Source organism: Clarias gariepinus, chromosome 16 (genome assembly GCF_024256425.1).
Source record: "Clarias gariepinus isolate MV-2021 ecotype Netherlands chromosome 16, CGAR_prim_01v2, whole genome shotgun sequence".
Classification (NCBI taxonomy): domain Eukaryota; kingdom Metazoa; phylum Chordata; class Actinopteri; order Siluriformes; family Clariidae; genus Clarias; species Clarias gariepinus.
This window is the reverse complement of record NC_071115.1, coordinates 24,947,585-24,974,999: the sequence shown is the minus strand read 5'-3', so window position 1 is coordinate 24,974,999 and position 27,415 is coordinate 24,947,585. Positions and strand designations below refer to the sequence as shown.

At 36.7% G+C, this 27,415-nt stretch overlaps 3 protein-coding genes across 5 annotated transcripts in view; 2 read left to right on the top strand and 1 right to left on the bottom strand.

Moving 5' to 3' along the window:
* The first annotated feature begins 234 nt into the window (after positions 1–234).
* On the top strand, positions 235–12,414 carry fgf2 (fibroblast growth factor 2). 3 transcript variants are annotated; one of them, XM_053514210.1, is made up of 5 exons: positions 235–375; positions 832–1,162; positions 6,827–6,930; positions 10,110–10,306; positions 10,917–12,414. In XM_053514210.1, the coding sequence occupies exons 2-4, from the start codon at positions 997–999 to the stop codon at positions 10,293–10,295; spliced, it is 456 nt and encodes a 151-aa protein (XP_053370185.1). In that variant the 5' UTR covers positions 235–375; positions 832–996; the 3' UTR covers positions 10,296–10,306; positions 10,917–12,414. The 3 variants fall into 3 exon arrangements, with proteins under 3 accessions (XP_053370185.1, XP_053370184.1, XP_053370183.1); XM_053514209.1 differs by having other exon boundaries at positions 835–1,162; positions 10,110–12,414; XM_053514208.1 differs by having other exon boundaries at positions 10,110–12,414.
* nudt6 (nudix (nucleoside diphosphate linked moiety X)-type motif 6) lies at positions 12,270–23,866 on the bottom strand. The gene is made up of 5 exons (XM_053514207.1): positions 23,517–23,866; positions 22,436–22,639; positions 19,641–19,696; positions 13,962–14,016; positions 12,270–12,985 (listed from the first exon to the last, which is right to left on the bottom strand). Exons 1-5 carry the CDS (start codon positions 23,761–23,763, stop codon positions 12,606–12,608), a joined length of 942 nt encoding a protein of 313 aa, XP_053370182.1. The 5' UTR covers positions 23,764–23,866; the 3' UTR covers positions 12,270–12,605.
* A 384-nt stretch (positions 23,867–24,250) lies between these two features.
* Positions 24,251–27,415, top strand: part of spata5 (spermatogenesis associated 5) — a 91,779-nt gene continuing 88,614 nt past the window's right edge. Inside the window, exons 1-2 of the mRNA XM_053514206.1 lie at positions 24,251–24,491; positions 27,205–27,329. Of these exons, the coding sequence (XP_053370181.1) occupies positions 24,356–24,491; positions 27,205–27,329 (261 nt within the window). The 5' untranslated portion in view covers positions 24,251–24,355. The remainder of the gene's footprint in view (positions 24,492–27,204; positions 27,330–27,415) is intronic.

Genomic DNA, 27,415 nt, shown 5'->3' with positions numbered 1-27,415 from the left:
CATCATGGTGACACCCCTGGTGTGTTCTCGGCCTTTCTTTGATACGCCATGTCGAAAGCCTGTCTATGACACTTGATAAAGGGAAAGAGTTAAAAAGCGGGGGGGGGGGGGGGGGTTGAAAGTGGGAGGGAGTGCATGCTGCCTGAGACTGAGAGGGGCCGACCCAGGGAAATGAGAGCTTACGCACATGTTCTGCAGTCCCTCTGCTGTAAACACTTTAGCTCCGGAGGAGAACAGGACACACGCACTAGCACAGGCTGGAGGGCATGTCTTACCCATCATCATCATCATCATCATCATCATCATCATCATTATCATCATCATATTAATTCTTTAGGACAACCTTAAATGGGAATTTTAACACAGTCTAAACAAGTATGTGTTGACTTTCATCCTCTTTCTCACTTTGATTATGTTTTATCTACTTCCTCTGATTCTCTTTCTGTTTCTCTCCCCTATCATTCGTCTTTCTCTTCTCCCCCTTTTTGTATCACATCGTTTTTAAACTGTTTGTCACATTTCGTCATCTCGCTGTCTCATTTTATCAGTCCATCCATGTCTATTTTCTTCATATCTGTTTTAGTTTGTTTCTCTTGTTCCCTCTTTCTTGTATTCTTTCTGATTCTTTTTTTTATCTCTTCATCATTCTTTCTTTATTAGCTTGTCTTTCTCTTATTCTTGACTTTTTGTTGGCAATTACTTTGTCACTGTGTTTCCTTTATTACTTCTTGGTCTCTCCCTCCCTCTTTCTGTCTCCCTTTCTCTGTCTAAACAGTGACCTGAGAGTTAACAGGAATCCCTCTCTTTCTCTCTCTAACTTTGGATGAAAAGTAGGAGTAGGAGTGTGAGTGGAGGAGGAGAGGAGAGCTGAATTGGGGGGCGGTGTAGCTGAGAGGCCACAGAGGGGGGTTGCAGCGTTACCGAGAGGGCCGGACAGAGCGAAAGAGCAGAAAAGAAGGAAGAAAAGAAGCAAGAGGGGGAGAGAGAGAGGGAGAGATGGCGAGTGGAGAGATCTCCACTCTTCCCCCGGCTTCGGCCGACAGCTTCCCCCCGGGCAACTTCAAAGAGCCCAAGAGGCTATACTGCAAGAACGGAGGATACTTCCTGCGCATCAACCCGGACGGACGAGTGGATGGCATCCGCGAGAAGAACGACCCCAACAGTAAGACTCTTTTCTAAAAAAGATAAAGGTAGGCAAGGCAGAGATTGTTGTTAGGCCTCATGTTAGTAACTTTACACTCTTTTACTTTCAAGAAAAATGGAAGCACAGAAAGAACTGCAAGACAGAGAGCAAAGAGTGGAAGAAAAAGTGAGAGAATGAAAGAGTGAAAGAGAAACAAAACTAAAGAGGGACTGAATGAACGAACACAGGAGAGAAACTGAAGGAAGGTTGTTAGCCTTTAGGTTAGAGTTTACACTCTGTTACTCTGCTTCATAAATTACCTAGAGAGAGAGAGAGAGAGAGAGAGAGAGAGAGAGAGAGGCAATACAAAGCATCTTTATACTGTAGCACGGAAGGGAAAAGAAATCAGGCCCAACTTTCCGTCTGACTTCTCGCTGTGGGATTTTGTCATTTATAAACACAAGGAAAATGACTTTTTAAAAGCCATAGGATTTCATAAAATTCCTGTATACAATATTCTCAATTCTGATTGGTCAGGAGGTGTTGATTAAATGGTTAAGGCTGTGGGTTACTGGGTTACTGATCAGATGGTCGAGGGTTCGAGCCCCAGCACCACCAAGTTGCCACTATTGAGCGCTTAACCCTATCTGCTCCAGAGGCGCTGTATCCTAGCTGAACTTGTGCTCTGACCCCAGCTTCCTAATTCAAATATGCCAAAAAATCAGTTCACTATGCCGTATGGTACATGTCACAAATAATTGAATCTTAATGGAAAAAAATGAATGAGTTTTTCCACCATGTGAAAGTCTTCACGGTGGAGCTGTTTGTTGTTTCCGGATTGTCAGTAACATATTAAGCCGTGATTCTATCTAATTAACTTTATGAGAGGAAAAAGGCTGGGAAGGGAATAAGAGTTTAAAGCTGTGATAATGTAAATAGATATATAGATAAATCATCCTTTAATACATTTTAAATGCTTCCGAATTGGCAATCAATATGTTTGCAGAGAGAGGAGACACATTCTTGGCTACTTTTGCAAGTCATTATATTCAATCCAAGATGTACAATCTATTTATCTCCCTTGTTTTGTTATGTAATGGCCACTTTATCTTATTGCTGCCATAGCAACCACAATCAAAACTTATGAACATGTCATTAACGTCCTTCTCTGGTAAAATACCTCTCCAATAGTGGTGAAAAGTCTTTATTTCTAATGTGTTTAATCATAGTGATTAATGATTTCTTTCAACCATTTATAAAGTATTTTGCACAATTAAAGCTAATTTAATATTATTATACTGTTTTTTTTAAAAAGATGCACTACTCTCTAAAAAAGGAAGATGCATGCTATAGTTCTGACCTATTTTCTCAAATGTTGGATTATATTCTTATTTAAGCAAATATTAGATGTCAATTAACACTATTAACATATCAGTTTAATAGCATGGTAATACAAAAAAGTAAATCTACCCATCCGTCCATCATCTATACTGCTTATCCTGTTTAGGGTCACAGAGAGACTGAAGCCTATTCTAGGGAACTCAGGGCACAAGATGGGGTCCACCCTGAATGGTGGGCCAACCACCCACACAAGGCACAAGCACCCACAATCACACACTCAATCAAACTATTCAGTTTTGAAATTTGGCAACTCCAATCAGCCTACATGGCACGTCTTTGGCTTGTAGAAGGAAACTGGAGTATACCGAGGAATCCCACCAAGCCTTAAATGTTTTTCATAACAGCACATCCTGAAGTGCTTCATTAATGTTCTACCACAGCAGTTAATATTTTTCAGTTTAGTTTTGAACTTGTGTCTTTGAACCATGTAGTTCCGTGTACTGTAAGATCATCTAAAAGATTAATTTCTTTTTCGATTAGAACTTGTACCCTTTGACAAAGCACTGACACTAGAGACTCTATGAATGTCAGTAATATGTTTATAATTCATTAATACATTCATTCATTCAAGCCATGATCATTGACGAATGGTTGGCTGCAATGACCTTTGACTTCACTCTAGTGGTCAATGCTGTAAAACATGTTGCCAAGGATCACTTTCTTGCAACCGTACATGTGCACACACCATCAGATATCCACTCATACACTAGGACCAATTTGGAAACGCCCATCAGAACAGTACAGTCCATGTCTTTGGTTCTAGAGGTGGAGGGAACCCCCCGGCACAATGAGAGCACGCAAACTCCAGTCACATAGACCGGAGGTGAGATTTAAACCTGCAACCCTGGAGGTGTGAGGCAATGATCCACTGTGCCATAATATTTAATATAAGTCTTCGATTATTTCATGATGTCTGTTATTCCAATTCATATTTAAACAATGATGACACTTTTTCCAGACACGTTCCTCTTGGTCTGGTTTTCACATCATAATGTACAGTATCTGGGTCTGTATTTTAACCTCTCAGGTTTTTTTTGTCCCCTCTGGTAGGTAGGTTGTTTGTTTCCTGTATTTTTATTACACCTCCAGAGTTTGTCCTTTCCTGTTTTTCTATTTCTGCTTGTCTGTCTGTCTGTCTGTCTTCCTTTCTATCACACTTTCTCTATGTTTATCTTTCTGCTTCATCCCTTTTTATACTTTGATATCTCCCTCTCTCCTTTGCCTCCATTTCCTTCTCTCCCACTCTCTTGTCTTTCTTGTCTATATTTATTCATAGTATCTATCTGCCTTGTTTTGTCCTTCTGTTTCTCTGCCTAAAGCACCTGCTATGAGTAATGTGATGGAGCGTGGCCGATTGTTTTAATGACATTTCATCACGAGAGACATGACGACAACATCTTTGTAAACACAGACAGACGCACACACTCACTCACGCACGCACACACACACACACACACACATACAAACAGTGTTTCCTCTCAATGTTGCACCCACGCGCTCGTTCTTTCATTAGTCATCAGTTAGCAATGAACAGATGATGAAAGTGAAATGGGAATGAATGAATCATATTTAATTAACTTACTTTAAATGAATGAAAGTAGAAATAAATGAATGAATGAATGAATGAATGAACGCTTCACAGGCCCTTACTTACTACACGCTTTCACTACATAATTACAACCCATTAACTTCCAAAACCATTATAAACTGTAATGCAAAACATCTGGAATATATTAAGTGGATTTTGTTAAAAATGAATTTATACGGTCGTGACTACACTATCGTAATGATGGCAGTATAAAAGTATTAAATTGGCAGCGTAATAAACACATGGGAAATAAAATATAGGCCACTAGACAGGGAGTTTCCTTAAAGTATCATTAAGATAATCTTAAGGGATAGAGAAAAAGGGAGGGCTCAATGTGATACTCTCTATCACATTGTATCAATGTGTCATTGTATCAATGATCTTTGTGCTGTGATGCTTTTGCGAAACTCCACCCAAATAGTTAACAGCTTTGTGAAATAATCCAGATGGAAAGATATGACTATATATCTAAAGGGAATATTACAAAATACTGCAGCAATTGGGACGATGTTATTACATTTTAACACAAAAAAATGTATCTATTGTTTTGACAAATTAATACAGTATGTTGCCTTTGTCTTCCAAATGTTGGAAAAAATGTTATATAACATTATAACATACTACTTGTACATGTTCTCTCTATGCTTGATGGGTTTCCTCAAGGTGCTTCTTTCCTCCCACAGTCCAAAGACATGCAGATTAGGCTAATTGGTCTTTTCAAATTGCCCGTGTGTGTGTGTGTGTGTGTGTGTGCCTTGCGATGGAATATACTGTGAGCTAGAAAAAGCCCCGGCCCCCTTTAAAATAATTACATTTTTGGTACATAGCCTTTTTGCATACTAGTACCACATAGACCCTCCCTGCATTAAGACCTCTCTCCAAACTGGATGAAAGTCAGGAGGAAACTGGTCAGAGAGGCTACCAAGAGGCCTACAGCAACTCTGAAGTACTGTAGTTGCAGGAATTTATGACAAAGAATGGTCATTGTGTGCATGTGACAACCATATCACAAATTGTTAATTCTTTTTTTTTTTTTTTTTTAAAGTTGATTCTTTTCAATACCCACTGTATATCACGTGAACACACACACATAAGGAGATCCCCTACCTTGGATTGTTGCTCAGCTCTAAGCCCTTCTGTTCTCTAAAGGGGCGTGGTTTAGCAGTATCTTATATACATAGACACTGAAATGGCACATTTGGAAGAGGAGTGCTATAAAGGGAGTCTGAGGTTAGATAAAATACATTATCTGAAAGGTATCTTAGCTGAAGCATTAACTGACATTTCGGGGGAGCTCTGTGACTTGTGTTAACTTCTTTCATAAGAAACTAGAAATTACTAGAAAATGAATTACTGTTGACGTGAACACAGGATACAACAGCAAATAGAAATGAAATCATTAATCACTTATTTCCTGAATGAATCAGGAACAGAATCAGAAGAAGCTTTGTTTGTTTGCGGCTGTGTGGACTTGACCCGACAGAAACACAACCGTGGCAGTCGCTGTTAACTCAGAGTTAAGGAATTTCCAAAATCTGCCTAACCGGAAAACAAGTCATTTGAGCATCTGAGCAGAACATTGCTTAACTGTAAAAAAAAAAAAAGAACAAAAAAAAAGAGGATAAATTACATTAACATCACTTCAGCAAAAAATCAGGAAATGCGTTTTTTTAGTCACATTATTAAGTGTTTGAGCATTATAAATCCTACAGTAGTTTAGGGCACAGGATAAGCAGCATGACCAGGATGGACAGCAGTGCACTTGTCTCAAAGTAAATTCTAAACAAGTGTGGAGGTCTGTTTGTCCGTTTATGTAAGATTATAAGCTCACATATCTTTTTCCTACTAGGGTTTAACTATGACTGGTTGAGTGTTTTTCTTTGGAGTTGATAACGCAAACTCATATACTGTAGGGAAATAGGGAAATTGTTGACTTTTATTTTCCCAAAGGTATTTTAGGTTTGCCATTTTTTATTGCTTTATAAAAGGTCCCATATGTTATTATTTCTTTAACAAGTAAGCAAAAGTCCATGAGCTCAAATTAAGTGTGTGTGTGTGTGTGTGTTTATGCTCCAGCTGAATTACTGCACAGATAATGCATTATTTCATACCTTAAACTCTTCCTTTAAATGACCCGATTCAGTGTCAGGAATGCCAAGGCATGGGATGTTCTTATATGAGGTCATCATCTATTCGTCCATCCATCCAGGAGACAAGACAAGGCTGGGAAGATGAGGGAGAATGAGACCTACATTTGCCAGAGCGGATTATCTGCATGTACATTATTTCCTATGGGAAAATGTGTTTCACAAAACATTTCAACCTTAAACTCGTATACCAAGGTAGCACTATATAAGTCCTGGTAGGCCTATATCCTGTTTCTACAGAAACCTGTGCTTTGTATGGCAGGCAGACCTACAGTCCAATCAGATTTGAGAATTTTAACAAAATTTCATTTTTAATCATAAATGTGCTGTATATGTATGTACAGTAGGCAGCATGCAGGGCAGTATGTGATGTGTGGCATTTGCCTAGTTTAACTAGCTAGCTGATTTGTTTTGGGTAAACTATTGGATAAAAAAAATACCTTAAACTGAACACATACCTTGATTACATGCTATCATGTTAACATAGTAAACATTGTTAAAATGCTAAGCAAATATCGTAACGCAAATATCGTAATGGTTTTACGTGACTCTTTTTTTCCCCCTTAGTTCGGCTGCAACTCCAGGCGACTTCAGTGGGAGAGGTGGTCATTAAGGGTATTTCGGCTAATCGCTACCTCGCGATGAGCTCCGAGGGGAGGCTTTTTGGAACGGTGAGTCAACAAAGAACACTCTGAACGGTGCTTGGAGAAGTAAAACACTTGGAGGATGTGCAGAAGAAAATAACCAATAACAGGGTGGTGTGATGCAACTAAAGTGGACTTACTGTTGCACCAAGAAACGTACCACTTATTAAAAAAAATATTTGTTCCATTTATCCACCTACAGTTGTGTTCAAGAGGCATGACATACAAATTAAATTCTGTTGCCACATATGGTGTAAAAGCTGTAAACAGTAATTTCCACACCAGGCTGTTTTTATTATTTTTGGAAGTTACTTCGATTTAACACAAATACCCCATTTCTTTACCCATGCTTTGTCACCAGTAACACACTCACACATTAGGACTCCTTGCTTGGAATCACAGTAAATCACAGACATTCCGAAAACCAGAATCTGAGGAAAATTACTAACAGTCTGGTAGTTTCCTGTTTGTGGCTTGCCAAGCGTTTCACCAGAAAGCATGTTGTCCTTGAGAACAGTGCGTGTGCGTTAGTTATTCATTTGTGATGGTAAGCAGTATCTGCTATGAACATGATGCTTAACCATACACACACACACACACGGATAGAGTAAAACAACTTCTTTCACTGAATCAAGTTAAAACACTTAATAAATATGAAATCTATATAACCAAAACAAAGGTTTTCTCTGTAGATCGATCAGAACTCACACTTTCAACGGTATCTTGATGTTTGATACATTGGAGGACCTGAAACCAGTCTCAGAATATTTTCTGTCTGTCTAGCCAGATTTTGTCATGGGATCACGCAAAACTGGCTGGACAGAATTTAATGAACCTTTGCCAGTCTTTCAGTATTTGCCTAAAGTTAAACCTGCGCTATAAAGTCAATCAAAATGTTGAGTAGAAGGGAAGTTATGAACAGTCATGTGTCAGATTATAAACGCAAGTATAAACCTGTGCATGCGTCTTAAATCCACCGCTGGACACAATTTTATGAAACTTTGACATTAGTTAATATCAATAGATAGATTTAAAAATGTCTGTAAGCATTGACATAGTTACATTTTCTATGAGAAGATTTAATAACTTGAGCTTTTGGAAGGAGCCTCCAGTGCCAGTTTGTGTTTTTGTTTGTGTTGTTTTTACATAATAGTTATTTTTTAAATAAAGCAAATAAATGTTTTTAGGTGCTCTAACATTCCGGGTTATTCGGGTATTACGGGTGTTTAACCACAATAAATTAAAAGATAAAACTAATAATAATCTGTTGTGGTTTCCGAGGAATAAAACACTTTTTGTGTGTTGTTTGAGAACGTGGCTAATCAGTAATGTAGATCTTTAGTAAACTTCTATCTATAGTAGTGATCAGTTTATCTATTTATGAATTTTAAGAGAAACGTCTTATTTCTGGAGATAAAGAGATAGACAGATTAAAGTACCCTTCAAACCCTTGTGTCTTGTAATTCTGATGTAAAACTGTATTAAAATAAGCAGAAGGGGTAAAAACTGACACAAACCTGAAATTTAGGTTAACTGGATTTTATCATTTGTACTGACTGTTTTCTAAAACATTTATCACATTTTTGTGTCGGATACATAGGAACCAAAGAACTTTGAATACTCTTTGTGCTTAGTCATCTTGACCGATGTGGTTTACAGTGTAGCAGATGCACCTCGTTACAAAAACAAGGGCCAAACATTTAACTTTCCTTTTAGTCCAACAACAACAGCTGCTTCATCATGGCTTCAGGTTGTTATTTTCTTTTGAACAAGCTGTGTGTTCTGATAAACCAAGCCAGTCTTTTTTTTAAAGGTATTATTTTTATTTATCATGATACTTTAGGTAATTTATGGTAATACCGGAAGATTTCTTTTTTTTTTAAGAAAAAAATTATTTAACTTTATAAAGAAATTGACATTTTACATTTGATTTTCAAATTTGATTTGTCCATATTTAATTTACCTAACTAAGACAAATTAATTTTCAAGCCAAAAAAATTAACAGAACAATCTAAGGTAAATTTTAAAATTGTAAAATTTTAGTTTCTTTAAAATTAGATTTATGTTAAAGGTTGAAACATGTTTAAACAAAAAATCACACTTTAAACATTTCTTTCCAATTTTGCTATTTTACATTAATGTGTTTGATTTACAAAATTTTAACTTTTATAAACTAAGTACTAAAACTAACAAAAGTAAAAAAATCTGACTATTTTAATGTATACACATTCACATTCCATACAAACTTAAATAATTCTTTTGATTGTGTAAAGCTGCTTAGTGACAATGACAACTGTTAAAAGTGCTATACAAATAAAATAAAATTGAATAAAAAAGTAAATGCATTTTTATAATTTCTAAAAATAAACAATTAAAAATATATATTATTACAGAATTATTAACAATAAACTTAGTTTCTTCATACACACATTTTTATTGTACTCTTTGAAGTCATTGTGCATGAACTAATTTAGAAACATTGACAGAATTCTGGCTGGAATTTAAATCACAGGTTCACATTACATAATACATAAAAAGACTTTTATGAACATTTGTTGTATGAACAGTATGTGAACATTTGTTTATTTTCCAGAACTATGAATGTGACTAAGCTTCTTCACAAACCCATAACTTTTTTTTTTTTTAATGAACCACAGCTCAAAGGTTAAAGGCCATGGAGAAAGAATCTGGCTTTAATTAAAGTCTCCTCAAATACTCATGTGGATGTAGTTAATTTTGTCTGGAGTCTGGGTGGACACAACAATGATGTTGTTGATTTAAGTATTAAATAAATATAAAACATAAGTTTTATGTTCAAATAAAGGTTCCTTACTTTCAGATTTAATAAAGAGAAAAATATTTGTAAAAGTTAAATTAGGAAAAACTAATTTAAAATCATTTTCCATTGATTCATTTTATTGACTTGTAAAGCTTTTTATAGTAAACAACAAATTAATGTATCTTACTGTATGAGTGTGTGTATGAACTTCTGTTTGCTTTAGTAACTGATATTGCGGTAGTAAAAATGTTCACTTTGGACCAACTGTGTACATGACTTTTTTTAAAATAGATATTGTAAAAATTACAGAAAACATGAATATCACAATACTTTATGTATTATGTACATTAAGCTTTAAGTACAGTAATTGTTTTATATATTACAGATTGGTTTTTTAACAATAGTTCTATTTTTCTTTTTAACTCAGAGACGAGCAACAGATGAATGTTATTTCTTCGAGCGCCTGGAGGCGAACAACTACAACACATACAGATCACGTAAATATCCGAACTGGTATGTTGCGCTAAAGAGGACGGGACAATACAAGAGCGGAGCGACCACAGGACCTGGTCAAAAAGCTATTCTCTTCCTCCCTATGTCAGCCAAGAGCTAAACTTCATCTGTGTAAGTTTTTCATTTGTTTATGTGAAACCAAATGCCAGGCCAGAATATGGACAATTAATCTTTTTGGGATTTTAATAACGTTTTTTTTTTTCGTCCCAAAAAGAAATGTTGTGCCAGATTCAGAAAAGAACCTGAGTTACTTACAAACTTCAAATTTTCAGTGCTTAACCTGCTTATCACTAATGAATAAGTTTAGGCCATTAATAAGTGATTGCAACTTGTGAATTCTTTGAACTCGTCATTTTGTCTGAGATGTGAATAGAAATGTTGACAAACTAAAGAGGTTCATTTTTAAAATACATGGAGTTAAATCTGTCAATTTGTTAGCACAAACTTTTAAGTAATAGGCATAGGTTCATCTGTGTATAAATTTAATTTACTAATTAAAAAAAAAATATATATATTGTAATACCTAAGTCCTAGTGTTCAGTTTTATAATTTAATAGTTTGTTTTTTGAATAAGTAAAATGAATGATTTTCAGCCATTTTATTCCTTCTAAAAATGTAATCATTGGAACTTAATTGTTGTGTTATAAAGTCTAAAACATTAACCAGAAGTCGGTACTGAACACTGAACAAAACATTATTACCCATGTTTTACCATCTGCAGCCAATCAGTAAATGAGGCCACCAGGAAATACTTCATCTGTAATCTCAGCCTGGAGCTCCGTGATCTTCCGTTTCCCCGCTCATTGAAACACACGGATGAATGAAATTCAGAGCTGCCGTACCATTTAAAAAAGAGTCTCTGATAAACTATCCATTAGTTTCCAACAGCCATTTTAACATGATTTAACATTGTGGCTACTAATGGAAAGTTTTTTTTTTTTTATATACAATTTGCTAAACTAAATGATTAAATATTATCTATTTATTATATTACTACGTCATAAACATTAACATCAAACATAACTTACCATACAATTTTAATGTAATAAAATCAATGTAACATTATTCTTCATGTTACATAAAATTATTCAATTACATAATTAAATACAAATATTGATAAAATATTGAAACAATGATAAATTTGTAAAACAATTATTTAATTGGCAGAGGTGTGAGAGTTTTGTTTTTTTACATTCATTTTTAAAAGTTATTTTCTAAGTCCTGTTTAAAGCCTCTTGAAGTTTATGACTGCAGCTCCTGTACATTTTTTTCGAATGTCAAGACTACATAATGTGAGTTTAAAAGACGCTGCTTCTCTCTATATACAGTATTTTCCTTTCTAGCTTTTAGTGTGTAAAGATCAAATTGTGCTGTAAATGAGATTTTATGTGAGAAAAAAAATATTGTCTATGTATGTATGTATGTATGTAGGTAAACTCTTAACGTTATTGCAATATAACATTATTTGATATGACTGTATATAAAATATAAATATTAAATACTTTATTTAAGTCCAAATATTTCAACAATTTACTGATTTCCTGCTTAAAAGTAAAGAATTTTACATTTTTAAGAATTACGATGAATAACTTCCACATTTCTTCTTTTATGGGAAAGTGTTTTAATATCAGGTATTCATAGAATTTTTTTGGGGGGGATAAAAAAGTTACATTACAAACAAATTACAGGGACTTTCCCATAACGAAAACGTCAAAGTCACAGCGTTAGGTGCTGATGCTGGGGAGTCTTTCCATAAAGGTTAAACAATTGTCTTATCACCTTTTTTATATACTGTTACAGGCTTACATTTCTGTATGAAGTGTATCGATCCTTTCAAATAAATCTTACTATAGATATAATAAATTATATTAATGTAAATTAAATTTATATGACATACAGTTTGACGGAATTTCAGAGCTGCTGTTAAAAAAAATAAACAAACAATCTCTGACCAATCAAAACTGAGAAGTGAAGAAAAAAGTCTCCTTGTTTATTTACACATTTTGCCCATTTGGATTCAATTAAAAATGATAATTCAAAAATCTTAAATAAATATAACAAAATTAATTCTTGCTTGAAAAGATAAAAAGTAAATGAGTTTAATATAATGCAACTGTAATATATGGTTGGTGTACAAGTTATGTAACAGGCTTCTACAATAAAAAAGATGCCTTAAAAAAACAACCCCCCCCCCCAAAAAAAAAAACTAAACAAAACAACAACAACAAAAACATAAAAGAGAGAAATGGCATTCGATAATCTTTCCAATCACTGTATTGTAATAAAGTCAATTTGTAATTTGAATGATTATGAATTAATATTTAAATGTGAGAAATGGCTCTTCATTTGATCCTTCTATTAAAAAACCCTCTGTAAAACAGGCACTTGCATCTTCAGCACACTGTGATATTTATTTATACCGCTCAGGAATCTTCCTGTGATAAATCTGATAGACTAATCCGGTATACATGGCAGGCAATTCCTCCATACTTAGATCGATGTTGTGGAATCCATTTTCTAGTCCGTATAGAAGCAGTTTGGTGATGCGGCTCGTTATGGGTGTAGCGTCACTAATTTTGGCCAATTCAGCCAAATCCATCCACTCGCAACGTAAACACTCGTGCTTGCAGAAGTTAATCTCGTATGTTACTGGAGCAAGACGGCAGATCAGATACATATCTGAGTTTCCAAATGCGCCGGGGTGGTGGTGCTGCTGACGAATACTCAGCAGAGATTGGAATTCAGATCGGACGCCAGTTTCCTCAAAAACCTCACGGACTGCAGTGTCGCCTAATTTTGGGGCAAATAATGGAAAAACAAAAACAAGTGATGATTTACAAGTCTACACTACACAAGTCTATTTATATCAATCAGTAAATATGTTAATTGTGTTATACAGACACTATACTGTATAAATATAATCCAGGAGTTGGCAAATCACTAGTCCAGAGACCTGACTAACTTAAATTTTAAGTGGGAGTAGGTTCTGAAAAAAATAAAAATAAATAAACCAAAGAATTCCTAAAACAAATTTATAAATCTGTTACCATTAGTCTTATTCACTTAACTAGCTAACATGATGTTCGCTAACATTTTTTTTTATCTCATTCAGTCATGTTTCAGGGCAACACATAACTAATAATTTTTATTGCCTAATCTTGCTGTATACTAATTCATGTAATATTATATAATATAAATTATAATGGATCACTTTTTCTGTTTACAATCATACTTGTTAAATGAATACAGATACAACAAATACAGCATTTTCAGATTTAAAGCCACATTGCAATTTCTTAAATATTATAAAACCATTTAGTGTTAGATAATTAAATCCAAATGTATCAATTTATTTTAATAATGAATAACTTCACATTATCCCCAAAAGACAAACTTCCAAATGGTAATTAAGCAGCAAGTTTATACTCAAGTGGGAAGCAGGAAATTGTTTATCACTTGCGTGTCAGATATTGTTTATATAATTTTTTAAGGAGGTCAAAGCTACAAACAACCTCTAAATATTTGGATTTGAATGGAGTTATCTTATCAGTGAGCACCATAACAAATTAGACAAACTACTTTTTAAATTTAAATAGGTTTAATGATTTTCAATATATAATACTGGGAACTATTAAACATTATTAACTATTAATAACTGTTTTAAGCAACAAGTAGTGAAAATCAAAGAATATTTTGGTAAAGGTTATCAAAATATTGCTCTTTAATTTTACTTTAAACATTTTCATGTGTCACTTGTGATGCTTACCAATATTTTCACTTGGATTTGACAAACCACCAGGAAACTTCCACATATTCTTAGCCTGAAACAAACAATGTTGGAAAATGTTTTAAAGAAATTTTATTACTAGCATAGACTTAGCAACTTATGTCAAATTTCTTTAATATTTTTGATGTGTTTTTGCAAACTTAGCATATGCGACTCATTTATTTTAATGCATACAACATAGAAATATTAACTTTATATTTTTTTGTTAAAAAACTTGTTCTACTGATGTGTGTAAACATGTTTATTAAGTCATATTTAACACCAAACAAAAAAGTGCTGCTAGTTATAAACTGTACTTTAGTTCTTACTTGAGTAGTCTTTTTCATTTACATTTTAATGCTTTTTTTTTAAGTTAAAGGTATGTAAATTTGTACTTCTCTTCTTTGTTTGATTTTTTCTCTTATATAAAACAATAAAGAGTATTTTTGTTTGGAAACAAGGTGTTTTGTATTTTATCAAGCTATGGACTATATTAAATATTTTCTAATATGAACATTCTCCTTAAAATAACTTTTATACAAAGTTTTGATTTATTCTTATAATTTCTTTTAGCAGCTTAATGTTCAAAATATTGATTATTTTCCATTTTGATACTTTAAAACCTTTCTTTGAAGGCATGATAGCTTTGCAAAAATTATACGTTGCAGTTATCAGACTATTTTTTCTTTATCAGACTACTGTAAATTATATATCACTGATTTTCATTAACAGTAACTTCAGTGACTTAATATTAACTATTATTATACCACAGTCACAGTGAGTCACATGTTCTTATCATGTGTACCTGTTTAGTGCTCCAAAATAGTTTCAGTAAGTCACTGTTGTGCATTGGTTACGTTGTAACTGTGCTCTCGTGTTTTCATGTGGTATTAGCCCTAGGTCATGTTTTGCATTCCATACTTAGTATGTATTTTGCAATGTTTATTTAAGATAAGTGGAGCATCCACTGTGTCTTTAATCCAAAAATGAATGCAAGAACACCTAAATGGAATATCATGCCTGCGTTTGACATAATACCTCTACCCGCATCTTATGCCTTTAGGATGGACTTTTGTTACAATGGCAGTTTTATTGGGAAGGCTTTATTGGACCTAAAGCCTAAGGAGACAGAGTGGCTCACTTTCATGTTGTCCCATCTAATCGGCCCAGAAGGCAGATTGGGCAGAAAACCTTGTAACCCAGAAACACCCAATTCTGGAAAATATTGTGAAATTTATTGAATTTCAACACTACTTTTGATCAGGCATGAGGGCCCCCAATATATTTTGGGATGTTGGCGAACCCGGTCAGCCAATCACAGCCTCTGGCCCAGCTTAAAAGAGTCGCATAAGTAAGGACTACTTACAAACAAAAGTAAGGTAAGGACTACTTACATAAGTAAGGACTACTTACAAACAAAAGCTCAAGATGGAGGCTAACATGACAGTCTCCTCTGCTCGGCTCAAGATGCAGACTGTGAGAATGCCTTCACCATGTTCCAGCCAGAGGCAGACAAAGCAGCCTCCCTTGACAAGTTCCCACCAATGGCTGATGAAGAAGCCTCTCATGCCAAGATAATGCCTCTTGCTAAAAAGCTTATGAAAATGAATGAGGCAACCTTTCCAACGATATCATTGTTAGATAACAAAAAAGAATCCTGCATTCAACCAGCTCTGACTCCTTACGGTAAATCCTCTGCCCCACAGAAGATGCCACTGTAGCTTACATCATCACCATAGATATCACCATGCCTCCCTGCCCTGCCTTTGATATTGCTGTGTCACTCTCTTTTGAGGACATTGTTCTGCCATGTTCTGCCTCCCTGCTGTCTTAGAATGTTATTTTGTTTCCCTGCCCAGCTGAAGTCACTTTGTCTCCAGCAATGGGTGTTGATCCACCCAATTTCAAGGTGAAGATGTTCGCTCTTTCCTCCTTGTGTGGGATGCCACTCCCTCTCAGGCTTCACAGCAACCTGTTTGGTAATGACTGTCCAGTCCCATCTGGACTTTTTTTTTCTGCACTGGGAGCATTTTGAGGTGTTTATTAAATAGAGGTCCACATCTGCATCAAATGTACATTTAATCCTTTCAGAATTATGTAAAACTATAATTTTTACTTAAAGAATTTTACTCATTAGGTTTTGATACTAAACACTCACCCGTGGTCTCTGTCTCACACTTAAAAACACACACACAATCATTAACTATACTCTCTGTAGTTCTTGTCACTGCGTAATGTTTTCCAGATTCTTCCACCACTTGTTGTTCGGCAAGATACTTTTCCCCAGATAAGCTCTCTCTCTCTCTCTCTGTGTGTGTATTCGTAATACTTATTCTTAGCAAAAGTAGATGTTCTATGCCAATTTTCAGCTAATGTCCGATGAACAAGACATGCTCTGTTTTCTCTTTGGTTAAAGTTCAACACTTAGCCAGGTAATGTTTAATAAAGAAAAAAAAGGACTACAGAGAATATGACTGATAGGGTGTGTTAGTTCTCTGTGTGTGATTCATCTTTATCTCCTAATGGAGCATAAACACAATCATTACTGTATTTAAGGACCCTGTTAACATATGCTTCATTTTTTGTTTAGCTTTCTATCTTCAAAGACTGTCCTGATAATGTGATTATCTATCTGAAAGAGTGTGTGTGTTCAGGAGATGGTATTTAAGGTGGGGGTCGGGCCATAATATCATATCTTGGTTGGGACCAAACATTGCCACAATAATAGGTATACCTGACAAGCTTGGGGGAACATTTGGACCATAATATGTGTTCCAGATTTCTGAATGAATTTTATCTGTAAAGTGTATTTCTTTAAGACAGATTTGTGGCATCATATTTATGAAATGTTTTCTTTGATAACACACACTTCTAACAACGCAAAGTCTTGCCAACGTACCTTGTTAGTTCTAAGTCTTTGCTTCATGATTGTCATTCCTGTATTATACTCTTGCTCTGATTTTGACTACTCTTTGTCTGGCTCTTTGGCCAAACTGTCAGGTTGTTTTAGAGATTTCCCTATTTAATCATTGCCTGCTTTTTGAGATCGAACTGATACTTAATTTTTTTTTTAATTATGACATAAAACTCATACATAGGTTCTTACACACCTCTAGAGTTTTTCTTTGAATAACACAATTTTTATTTTTATTTTCAGTTTATTCTAAAACAGACTATTTTACATTCATAACATTTTATGTGGGCTTATTGAATCAAAATTACCTTATTTTAACATGCTAAACAATATATTTTTGTTAGAAATGCCATAAAAACTAAAAACTGTAGGCATCCAAGCTTATTTTTAGCAAAACTAACATCGTAGCTCATGAGTAAAAGCACTACAAAACTACTTCAGACACGAAATTAAAACCATTACATCGACTACATTTGGAAAAAAAATATGTAAAATTGATCTTCCTGGTCTGCCAACTAGAGGATAAATTATACTACTGAGCAATTTCAATAAGGATTATGTCTGCTAGTGAACTGTACCTTACATACCTTTTGAGTTTTCATTCCTAACATCTGCTTGGAGATGAATCTAAAATATACAGGCAATAAGTATTTATTGTAAAATCTAAATGTGTCTCAGGCAGTTTTTGCTTCGGAAAACGGCGAATGACATCACACATTTCCATTATGGCTTTATTTTTCATCTAATTTGTGAATCATCTGACACCCACACAGAAGGACAAAAAGCACCTAACATTTTTTAATATTTTGGTGCTGAGTCATGTGTTTGTGTGGAGAAATATAAAGCCAGTGGCATACGCTGTAACTCAGTATCACTGATGGATCAGAGCCAGAGTGCAACCAGTAAATGACGAAAGAGCAACAGGCCTTAAGGATAAACAGTAAAGAGAGGTAATAGGCAAGAGAGCCAGATAAAGACAAGAGACACGCAGATGTGTGTAGCACTTTAGGAAAGCAGAGTACATTGTCCAATTTTCACATTTTATATTAGATGTAGTTTTTGTATGCATCTTAACAACAAGTTCTATCATTTGAAAAAATCTGTTTAGCCCCAAAAATGAAAAGAAAAGAAAAAAACAATCAATGTCTGTAATTTGCTCGAGTTATTGAATGTTTTTAGTAGGAAATTATTTCTCATTTGATTATCAGCATCTTCAACATCCTTCACCATCTCATCCTCTAATATAAAAGTACAAAACTCATAAATATTTGTAAAGTAAACCTGATAAAATGAGTGACGAGTCTCAGTTTTAATTAAAAAAGAAGCTTTCATTACATACTGTAGATGCTACCACCACCATTCTTCAGTAAAGTGACAGTTCTCAAAGTGATGAGTTGTTATGGACAATTATATGCAGATTTGTCAACATAGGAATGGTTTCATAAACTGAAGATTTATCCAAGGTGCACACTCACATAACTGGTGATAAGCTGAATATTTTGAATATTTTGGAAATAATGATGCTCAAAGATGTGTGCACGTCCAAGAGATGCATAGTGGCCATTTAAGATCTAGGCATGATTCTGAACATTCTGAATTCATTGGGTATAACAACAGAACTGTTGACCATACCACAAGCATCAGTGGTGGACAGGCCCAAGAGGACAAAATTGGCTGTGCTACCTGAGTCGAGGAATGTTGTTTTATGGGTGGCTGTAAGCTCATGTACTGTATGTAGTAGAGGGCAGACAGCACTTTCTTATGAATGTAAGACTCTTACTCTAGCTGCAGTAAAATACCTCCAAACCCGCCAGAGGAGCCTTGTTGCCCACTGCAGTCTTTTCAGCGAACATTCAGTGAGTGGATAGTCTGATCCTTAAAAATCGACAGATACCTTGTCACCAACTTGCACGAGAGATGCATCTGTCTGTGGGAACTGTACACACAGTCACTTACCCACACCACTTGAACATTACAGGAACTCGGCTGCGAGTTACTGTCACATCCCCTGTACAGTCCTGACCTCATTTTAGGCCATTTCCACATGTGTGCGCCATTAAAGGAGTTCTTGGAAGGCCAGCATTTTAGACATGAAGCAGACTGATCATGGCACCAGCATACAGACAAAACTTTCTACCTTGATTGTATCCAAGCACTAGTGAAACACTAAGATAAGTGCATGAGTGTAGTAGGGGATTCTATAGAGAAATAAAGAAAATTTTTACCCTCATAGCTGTGTTCCATGCAATCAAAAGGGTGGTGGCTGGTGTTTGGTAGCTCTCATGTTATAGCTGAGAGTGGGAATTGGTAAACCTATGGGTGGAATTTGATCGAATTGGAAGAGAATGTAGGGTACAAAAAAAAAAGTTATTTTGACCCAAGTAGAGCGCAAGTGCAGAACATTGGAGTGGAGGGGCTGCAATGAGGAATGGGTATAATTAGCAAGAAAGTCTCTGCTTCCTCCAGCCAGGCATAAAGAAGTCAGTGAGCATGCTGGTAAAGTGAAACAAGGTGTTGCAGTCAGCTTTGCTGTGTGTTTGTGTGTCTTCCATTTCCTAAATACGTTTTTCCAAATACAGCATGTTTACACACCGCTTGTTGACCGGACTAAATTAAGCTAAGGTATCAGAAATCTCAGTGACGTCAATGACTTTGGCAAAACGCTAAAGTCTCTGGCATTTATATGAACTCTTTTCGTGTGTCTATGTGTGTGTGTGTGTGTATGAGTTGGTAAGAGAATGGGAAAAAGTGTAAATGTCTCATACCCTGTTCTTGTCTTGAACAACAAGGACTTTTCCATTGGACTGGTCCACTACAGCACCTTTAAGGAAGGGAACATGGGTAATTTTTAATCTTGCTCCCTTTCTCTCTTACACATACACACTAAGACAGTACTTACAGTATAAATTTTAACCTGTTGAAAAATCCTGGCATTTTAAAGGATCCCTTTTTGGCAAATCCAAATAAATCAGTGTTGTTTTAATGATGTGATACTGCGATGTCCAATTAAATCAGGTCTCTTCCTTTTCGAGTGCCTTATATTTACTCAGTGTCTGAATACGTTATTAGTTTCAGTGAAAATAATATAGTTATCTGACAGCAGTGCATTACACAGGAAACAGAAATGAGCGGTTCATCTCATGAGTCTTTTAGTCCGAGTCGTTTGTTCTTTTAACAAAGAATAGCCCTTCCCATATCACTTAACAAAGAATAGCCCTTCCCATATCATGCTGTCAACATGAAAGAGAAATGCTGATTATAAAAGGCCATCACTTAACAAAGAATAGCCCTTCCTATATCATGCTGTCAACATGAAAGAGAAATGCACAAGATCTGAGAAGAACAATCATTTCTTTACACAAGAAAGGTAAAGGTTTCAAAAAGATCAGTAAAGCTTTACTTATCAGTCAGAATACTATACCAAAGGTATTGCAAAAATTTTACAAAGATGGAAATGCAACCATCTCACAGAGACCTCCAGGCCGTCCACGGAAGTTAACACCTTGTCAGGAGCGTCTACTGATGGGAAGGGTTAAAGAACATCGCCATACAAGTTCACTGCAGTTAGCTAAAGACGTAGAAAGCCATGCTGGGGTGATTGTTTCCTGTACACACACAATATGGCTTACACTCCCGAGGAATGACATGCATGGGTGTCGTTCGCGAGGGAGGCCTCTTCTGAAGGCCAGGCACAAGAAGCCCGACCTAGAATTTGCCAGGGCCCATGCAGAAAAAAGCAAAGACTGCTGGGACTTTGTACTTTGGAGTGATGAGACCAAGATAAATGTTTTTGGAACTAATGGCTTCAAAACTATATTGCGTCTCAAAGGTGAGGAGTACAAAGAAAAATGCATGGTGCCTACAGTGAAACATGGTGGTGGCAGTGTCCTTCTGTGGGGCTGCATGAGTGCTGCTGGTGTTGGGGCGCTGCATTTCATTGATGATATCATGAATTCACAGATGTGTTGCTCTATATTGAAAGAGAAGATGTTACCATCACTCCGTGCCCTTGATCGCCAGGCATTTCTCCTACATGACAATGATCCAAAACACATCTAAGGCCAGTGTTGCATTTCTGAAGAAGAACAGGATGAAAGTAATTCAGAGGCCAAGTATATCTCCCGATCTGAATCCAATTGAACACCTGTGGGGAATTCTGAGGAGACAAGTTAAGCATCACTCTCCATCCAGCATCTAAAAGAGTACATTCTTGAAGAATGGAAAAAGATAAATGTTGCAATTTGTCACCAATTTGCTCATTCCATGTGTAGAAGACTTGGTCCTGACAAATCATGGAGGTCATACAAAATACTAAATGTAGTAGATTTTGTTCATTGATTTTTGGATCAACTAGTTTGTGTAAAAAAGATTTTGTAATCCAAGTTAGATTATTAACCGTATTTTCATGTAAGGCGCTAAACACATGTTCTACTAAAAACTTAAAATTTTTGTCAAAATTTTGTAAATTGTTCTTGCGTTCATTGAGATGCTGATTCAAATCTTTTTTTCCAAAGGAGGTGTACACATTTATGCTAAGCACTGTATACATAAAAAAAAATTCTATAATTCTAAAATAGTTTTAAATCTGATGAAATACTTTGAGCTTGTAGACACACATCTTATAGGATGAGTGTCAATGTAATTAAATAAGTTATAATAGGAAGGATTTCAATCACATGGAAGAAATACTGTCCATGTAAATGTAGCCAGTGTTGGAGTTCATTCTTGAGTCTGTATCTCTGCTTAAATAATTAAATAAGTTGAACAGATATGAAGAAATAGAGATGATATGAGTTCATCAGGTTTCTTTCTTCTGTTGCTAGATCTGCCAATAAACAGCATCTTTCCAAAGAGACATGTTCCAACATGTCCCTACTCGCTCTCTCTCTCTCTCTCCCTCTCTCTCTCTTTTTGTCTTACCCTATCTCTCGCCCTCTGCTGATCAATCCTGGAAATGTTTTTTGTGCAAACATACCATCGCCATTCTACAAGTGGCAATTGTTTTTTTTCTCATATATGACTTGGATTGTTTTTTTTTTCCAATAACAGTGTAAACAGCACAAATCACATGGAATTTAATCATTTTGATTTTGAGTTGGACCATTTTCATATGTAAGCCTAAATCAGATACAGCACTGATTTTTTTTGATTATGTGATCTCAGGAAATCAGGTACATTTCCATGTCTGATTCGATCTATGGCTGAGTATGCCGTATCGTCCTCGAGACCTCCTTTTTCAATGGACTCAGCCTGAAACGATTGTGTTCTCACTGATCAAAATGACCCATTTTTTTGGTCAGTGTTCTCAGAAACGATCCCAGAACCCTAATGTGAAAACGTCTTTAAAATCCCTCTGTGTGTCCTAGCCAAGCTAGGTCTTGTTTTAAATCTTCCTATACTGTACATACAATAAAGAGATCATGTGGGGAATTGAAGATTTTTTTTAATAATGTGTCCACATCGCACCACAATGCTGTTAACAGCTTTTTTTCTTTTTTACCAGTGTCAGTGTCATTCATTTGATGCATCTGAGCACTTATTTCCAAACAGTCTTACGAACCTGCAACTCCGACCTGGTGTGTTGCGTAGTTGGGCAGGCGGCTCTCTCCATACCCCATCCACAGGCTGAGCACGGCCTCGTCTTGGACCGCGTGGTGGAAGGTAAAACCCTGCAGCGCTGCAGCCTCGGCTAGACGACTCCGACTGAGAGGAACACGCAGCCAGGCGGCCAGGCGGTCCTCAGAGCGCCAGACACTCACAGACTCTATGGCACAAGTGCAGTAATACACATAGAACGTGATGTTTTACACAACTGTATGTGACATGAACTTAAAAGAAATTTTCTGAGCAATTCTTCCAACCATCCATCTAGGAACCTCTGCAGTCCAACTAGGAACCGTGGAGACCAATGGTGACTACCATTGTATTTTTTCCCCCATTTTACAACATTTACACACTACGGGCAATTTGGGTACACCAATTAGCCTAATCTGCAAGGCGGGAATCAAACAAGGTGCAAGACAACAATGCTAAACACTAAACCACTGTGCCGCCTCATTCTTTAATACAGTGGTCTTTTGGCATACGATTTTAATCCATTCCAGGGGCAAGTTCTTAAGACATTAGGACTACTGATTAGACGGTCCCAGGTTCAAACTCCAGCACCACCGAGTTGCCACAGTTGGGCCCTTAAACAAGGCCCTTGACCTTCAATTGCTCAAATGTAAAAATAAGATACAATGTAAGTTACTCTGGATAAGGGCGTCTGCAAAATGCTTAAATGCCAAGAACAAAGACCGTCATACATCATTCTGTTTGGAAATTTCTGGTTGGCCACAAAATCCCATCCTGTTATTAATAACAAAATAAAAAATACAAAATACTTTTACAGTGTCCATTAACCTGTGAAGTAATACATTTTATATTTATTAATAATTGTGTGTGTGTGTGTATATATATATATATATATATATATATATATATATATACAGTATATAGACATTTTAACCCAAGGACTGTTCTTGCAGTCTGTTGTTGTTTTGAACGGTGGACTTTATCACCCCAGGATTGGGGTTCAATAAATTTCATCATTCTAAGTGTTTAAATTTACGAACTCCACACTATATGTGTTTATTATTCACCACGCAGCAGCTCGCTGAACGTCGCTTCGGTGACGTCAGCGGGCAAATGCACCGTCACGCCGCCGTACGCGTCCACTGAGGCGGCCAAAGGAGCTCCGGGACCCCGCTGGGGGTACTGCTGCTGCTGTGCCGCATAACCGGAGAAAGACGAGAGCGACTCCGAAGTGATGCGACACGGATTTCTGGTTAGGAGTTTCCTAAAAGAGGCAACAAAACCGCGGCTGAACGGTGCCATTGAGAAAAACATGTATACAACCAGAATGCACTTCAGGCCAGGGTATACAAATAAAAGTCGGTCCTAAGAGGTGTAACAATACCGTAAATATCAGAGTGTAAGGTCTTCTTAAAGTGTGTCCTTTTCGTGAACATTTCAAATGTTATAATATTTATGCAGAAAATGCAACTTTTATAGAATTTGGCTTCATTAATTCCCATCTTTTTTCAAATACCGGGTCTTATTTTCTATTTCTTAAATTATAATACATTTATTCCAAATTCCAACTCAAAATTTATACGGCATGCTAAATTATAGTATAGTAATTATGCAAACCTATATTTTAAATTTCTGTTGCATAATTATATCTTTGAAACATTTGCTGTACATGTGTACACTATTGTTTTGTTCGAGAATCAAAAAATATAGATAAAACCAAATAAAATACCACTTTTTAGGTGCTTTACGGTAAAGCCGAAGGTTACGGAGAGGCAGGGCCGAACTTTAAACCCGGAAGGAAGTTGAATTTGAGGGCTGTGCGGCTTTTTCTGTTCTGGGAACTTGACAGGGCGCATGCGCGGTGCGGTTCGCATGCTTTCAACCCAGAGAGCGCGAGGGAATCAACATGTCATCAAAGAAAAGTAAAGGGAAAGGGAAAGGCAAGAAATCAGAGGACGAGGAAAACTGCAGCTTCGGTAAAGAGGCGGATCTGGAGTGCTCGGGATCTCTCGGGCTGTGTGTGACAGACTTTATAGAGAAAGGTAAAGGAGGCTGATGGAGATCAAAAAGCATGCAGTAATAATAAACAGAGTCAGGGCTGCATGTGCACTTATAGTGAGTTTATAACATTAGACATGATCTTTATTGTGATGTGTGTGTCTAAATCATACAGTCATGGCTTAAAGTTAGTTCCAACTTTTTTTTATTCTATATGTTTTATAATAATAATAATAATAATAATAATAATAATAGTGGATCTTAGTGTGTAAGTGATGTAAGTGTACTAAGTACCCCCATATAGCTTCCATAGGATTTAAGAGGGTAAGTTGCAGCCAGGTGTGTAGAGATCTGTAAAAGCAGAAGTTTGGGTAGTTTGCTGGTCTGGAGCATTCAGGTGTGTGTTAGAGGGAAAGACAATGATTTTAAAGAAGCTATTTTTGCTCCATTTCAATCTAGAAAGGGTCATAAACCATTTAAAAACAATATGTTTATGAGTTCAGTGTTCTACAGTGAGAAAGATTGTTCACAAGTGGAAAGCATTCAAGGCAGTTGCCAATCTTCCCAGGAGTGGATGTCTGGGGACATTTACCCTAAGGTCAGTGCTCAGAGAAATAATAATAATAATAATAAAAAAACAGAACACATTGCCTTACTGAGCATTGCCAATGCTAGGCTACAGTACGTTTACACTGCAGGTCGCGATGCCCAATTCTGATTTGTTGCCTATATCTGATATTTTTGACCGTCTGTTTACACGTTCTTTCAACTATAGCCCGATTCGACGGGACTAGTTTTACAGGGGGTTGTTAGAGAAATTTCTGTTTCACAGACGTACTTCGTGATGTCCGAGCGCATACATTAAATGACAGACGTCGTCTGAAAAAAAATTCTAACTCAAACGTCGTTTGCAAAACTAGTCCCGTCCGAATAGGGCTTATGACTCATATCCGATACACATCGCGCATACTTAAAGGAAGGTTCTTGCGGTACACACTAGCCAAGAAAGACGAAGGTGAAGTATGCTTGACACTCTGCGATATATGCAAAGTTCGCGAAACCTCACCATGGTTTTAAAACCAAGGAGGAGAAGAAAAACGGCATAATTGCAGCCTGCGCATATGCTTCATTCACCAAATACTGACTTCTTAAGGTTATCTAGCCCAAATAAGCACTAAAAAAAATGGGGGGCTGGGTCCTTTTCCTTTTCCATGTCACCTGCGATGTTATAATTCCACACGCGCTTCCACCGGAGAATAACATTACGTCATTAAACTGCGAAGTAGTCGCAGTTTTAATGGCGTACAGAACGCAATGCCTCAGGAAATCCAATCTGTCTGTTTACACGACAATCACATTAGCACATATCTGATTTTTATCTGATTTATTTCCACATATGAAGGAGGCCTGAAACCGATCTCGAAATATCGGAATGCATGCGTTTTTTTCCTGTATACACGGACATAGAACATATCCGATACGTGTCACATATGAGCAAAAAATCGGAATTGGGTCACATTTACCTGACGGTGTAAACGTAGCCCTACATGACAGCACAATTAGAAGAAGACTGAGCAAGTAGGATTGCTTGTCAGGAGAAATGTTGTGAGGAAAGACCTCTCCTCTCTAAAAAAACAAAACAAAACAAAACATGGAAGCACGACTTCTTCTTCTTTGTCTTTTGGCTGTTCCCTTCCAGGGGTCGCCACAGCGAATCATCTGCCTCCATCTAACCCTATCCTCTGCTTCCTCTTCTCTCACCCCAACTAACTTCATGTCCTCTCTCATTACATCCATAAATCTTCTCTTTGGTCTTCCTCTAGACCTCCTGCCTGGCAGTTCCAACCTCAGCATCCTTCTACCGATATATTCATGAACACGTCCAAACAACCTAACATGGGTTGTCCCTCTGATGAACTCATTCTTGACCCTATCCATCCTTGTCAGTCCCAAAAAGAACCTCAACATCTTCATCTCTGCTAGCTCCAGATCTGCCTTCTGTCTTCACTTCACTGCCACTGTCTCTAAGCCGTAGAGCACTGCTGGTCTCACCACTGTCTTGTACACATTTCCTTTCACGCTCGCTGATATTCTTTTATCACACAACACACCTGACACTTTTCTCCACCCATTACAACCTGCCTGTACCCGCCTCTTCACATCCTTTCCACACTCTTCGTTGCTCTGGACCGTTGACCCTAAGTCTTGCTGCGGCTAACCTTTATTCCTCTGCGTTCCAGAGCGTACCTCCACCTTTCCAAATTTTCCTCCACCTGTTTCCTGCTCTCGCTACAAAGCACAATGTCTGCAAACATCATAGTCCATGGAGACTCCTGTCTAACCTCATCTGTCATCCTGTCCATCACCAGAGCAACAAAAAGGGGCTTAGAGCCGATCCTTGATGCAGACCCACATTTTTCTTTCTGGCTTCATTGTGGTCAAATAAATAATGTAACAGTAAAAGAAGTTAGATGCTGTGTCATGGGTTGTAGTTGCCTAATATTCAGGCTTGCTATGATCCGATGATTTATTTATTTTTTCTTTTACACGAAAAATATAAAATTAAAAGAGACGGCACAAACTTCTACATTTGACTGTATGTTAAAGGCGAAAGGTCTACGCTAAAAAGAGCTTTACATTTAAAGTAGTGTTATTAGTAATATAGTAGTAGTAGTACGGGAGTAATTTAGTATTCGGCTTGGTACTTCATATAAAAAAAAAATAAAAAAATGTGTGTGTATGTATGTGTGTGTGTAGCAGAAGAAAAGACTCCGAAACGATGCAGATCCATTTTGGCTCAGATGAGTCTGAACACCATGAAGGGTTTGACGGCTTGTATTGGACGACCTGTCCTCATCACCAGTCTTACAGGACGCCAGGAGGTGAGAGTGCGTGTGCGAGAGAGTGCGTGTGCGAGAGAGAGAGAGAGTGTGTGAGTGAGTCTTTTTCACTCTGGAGTGTGTGAGTG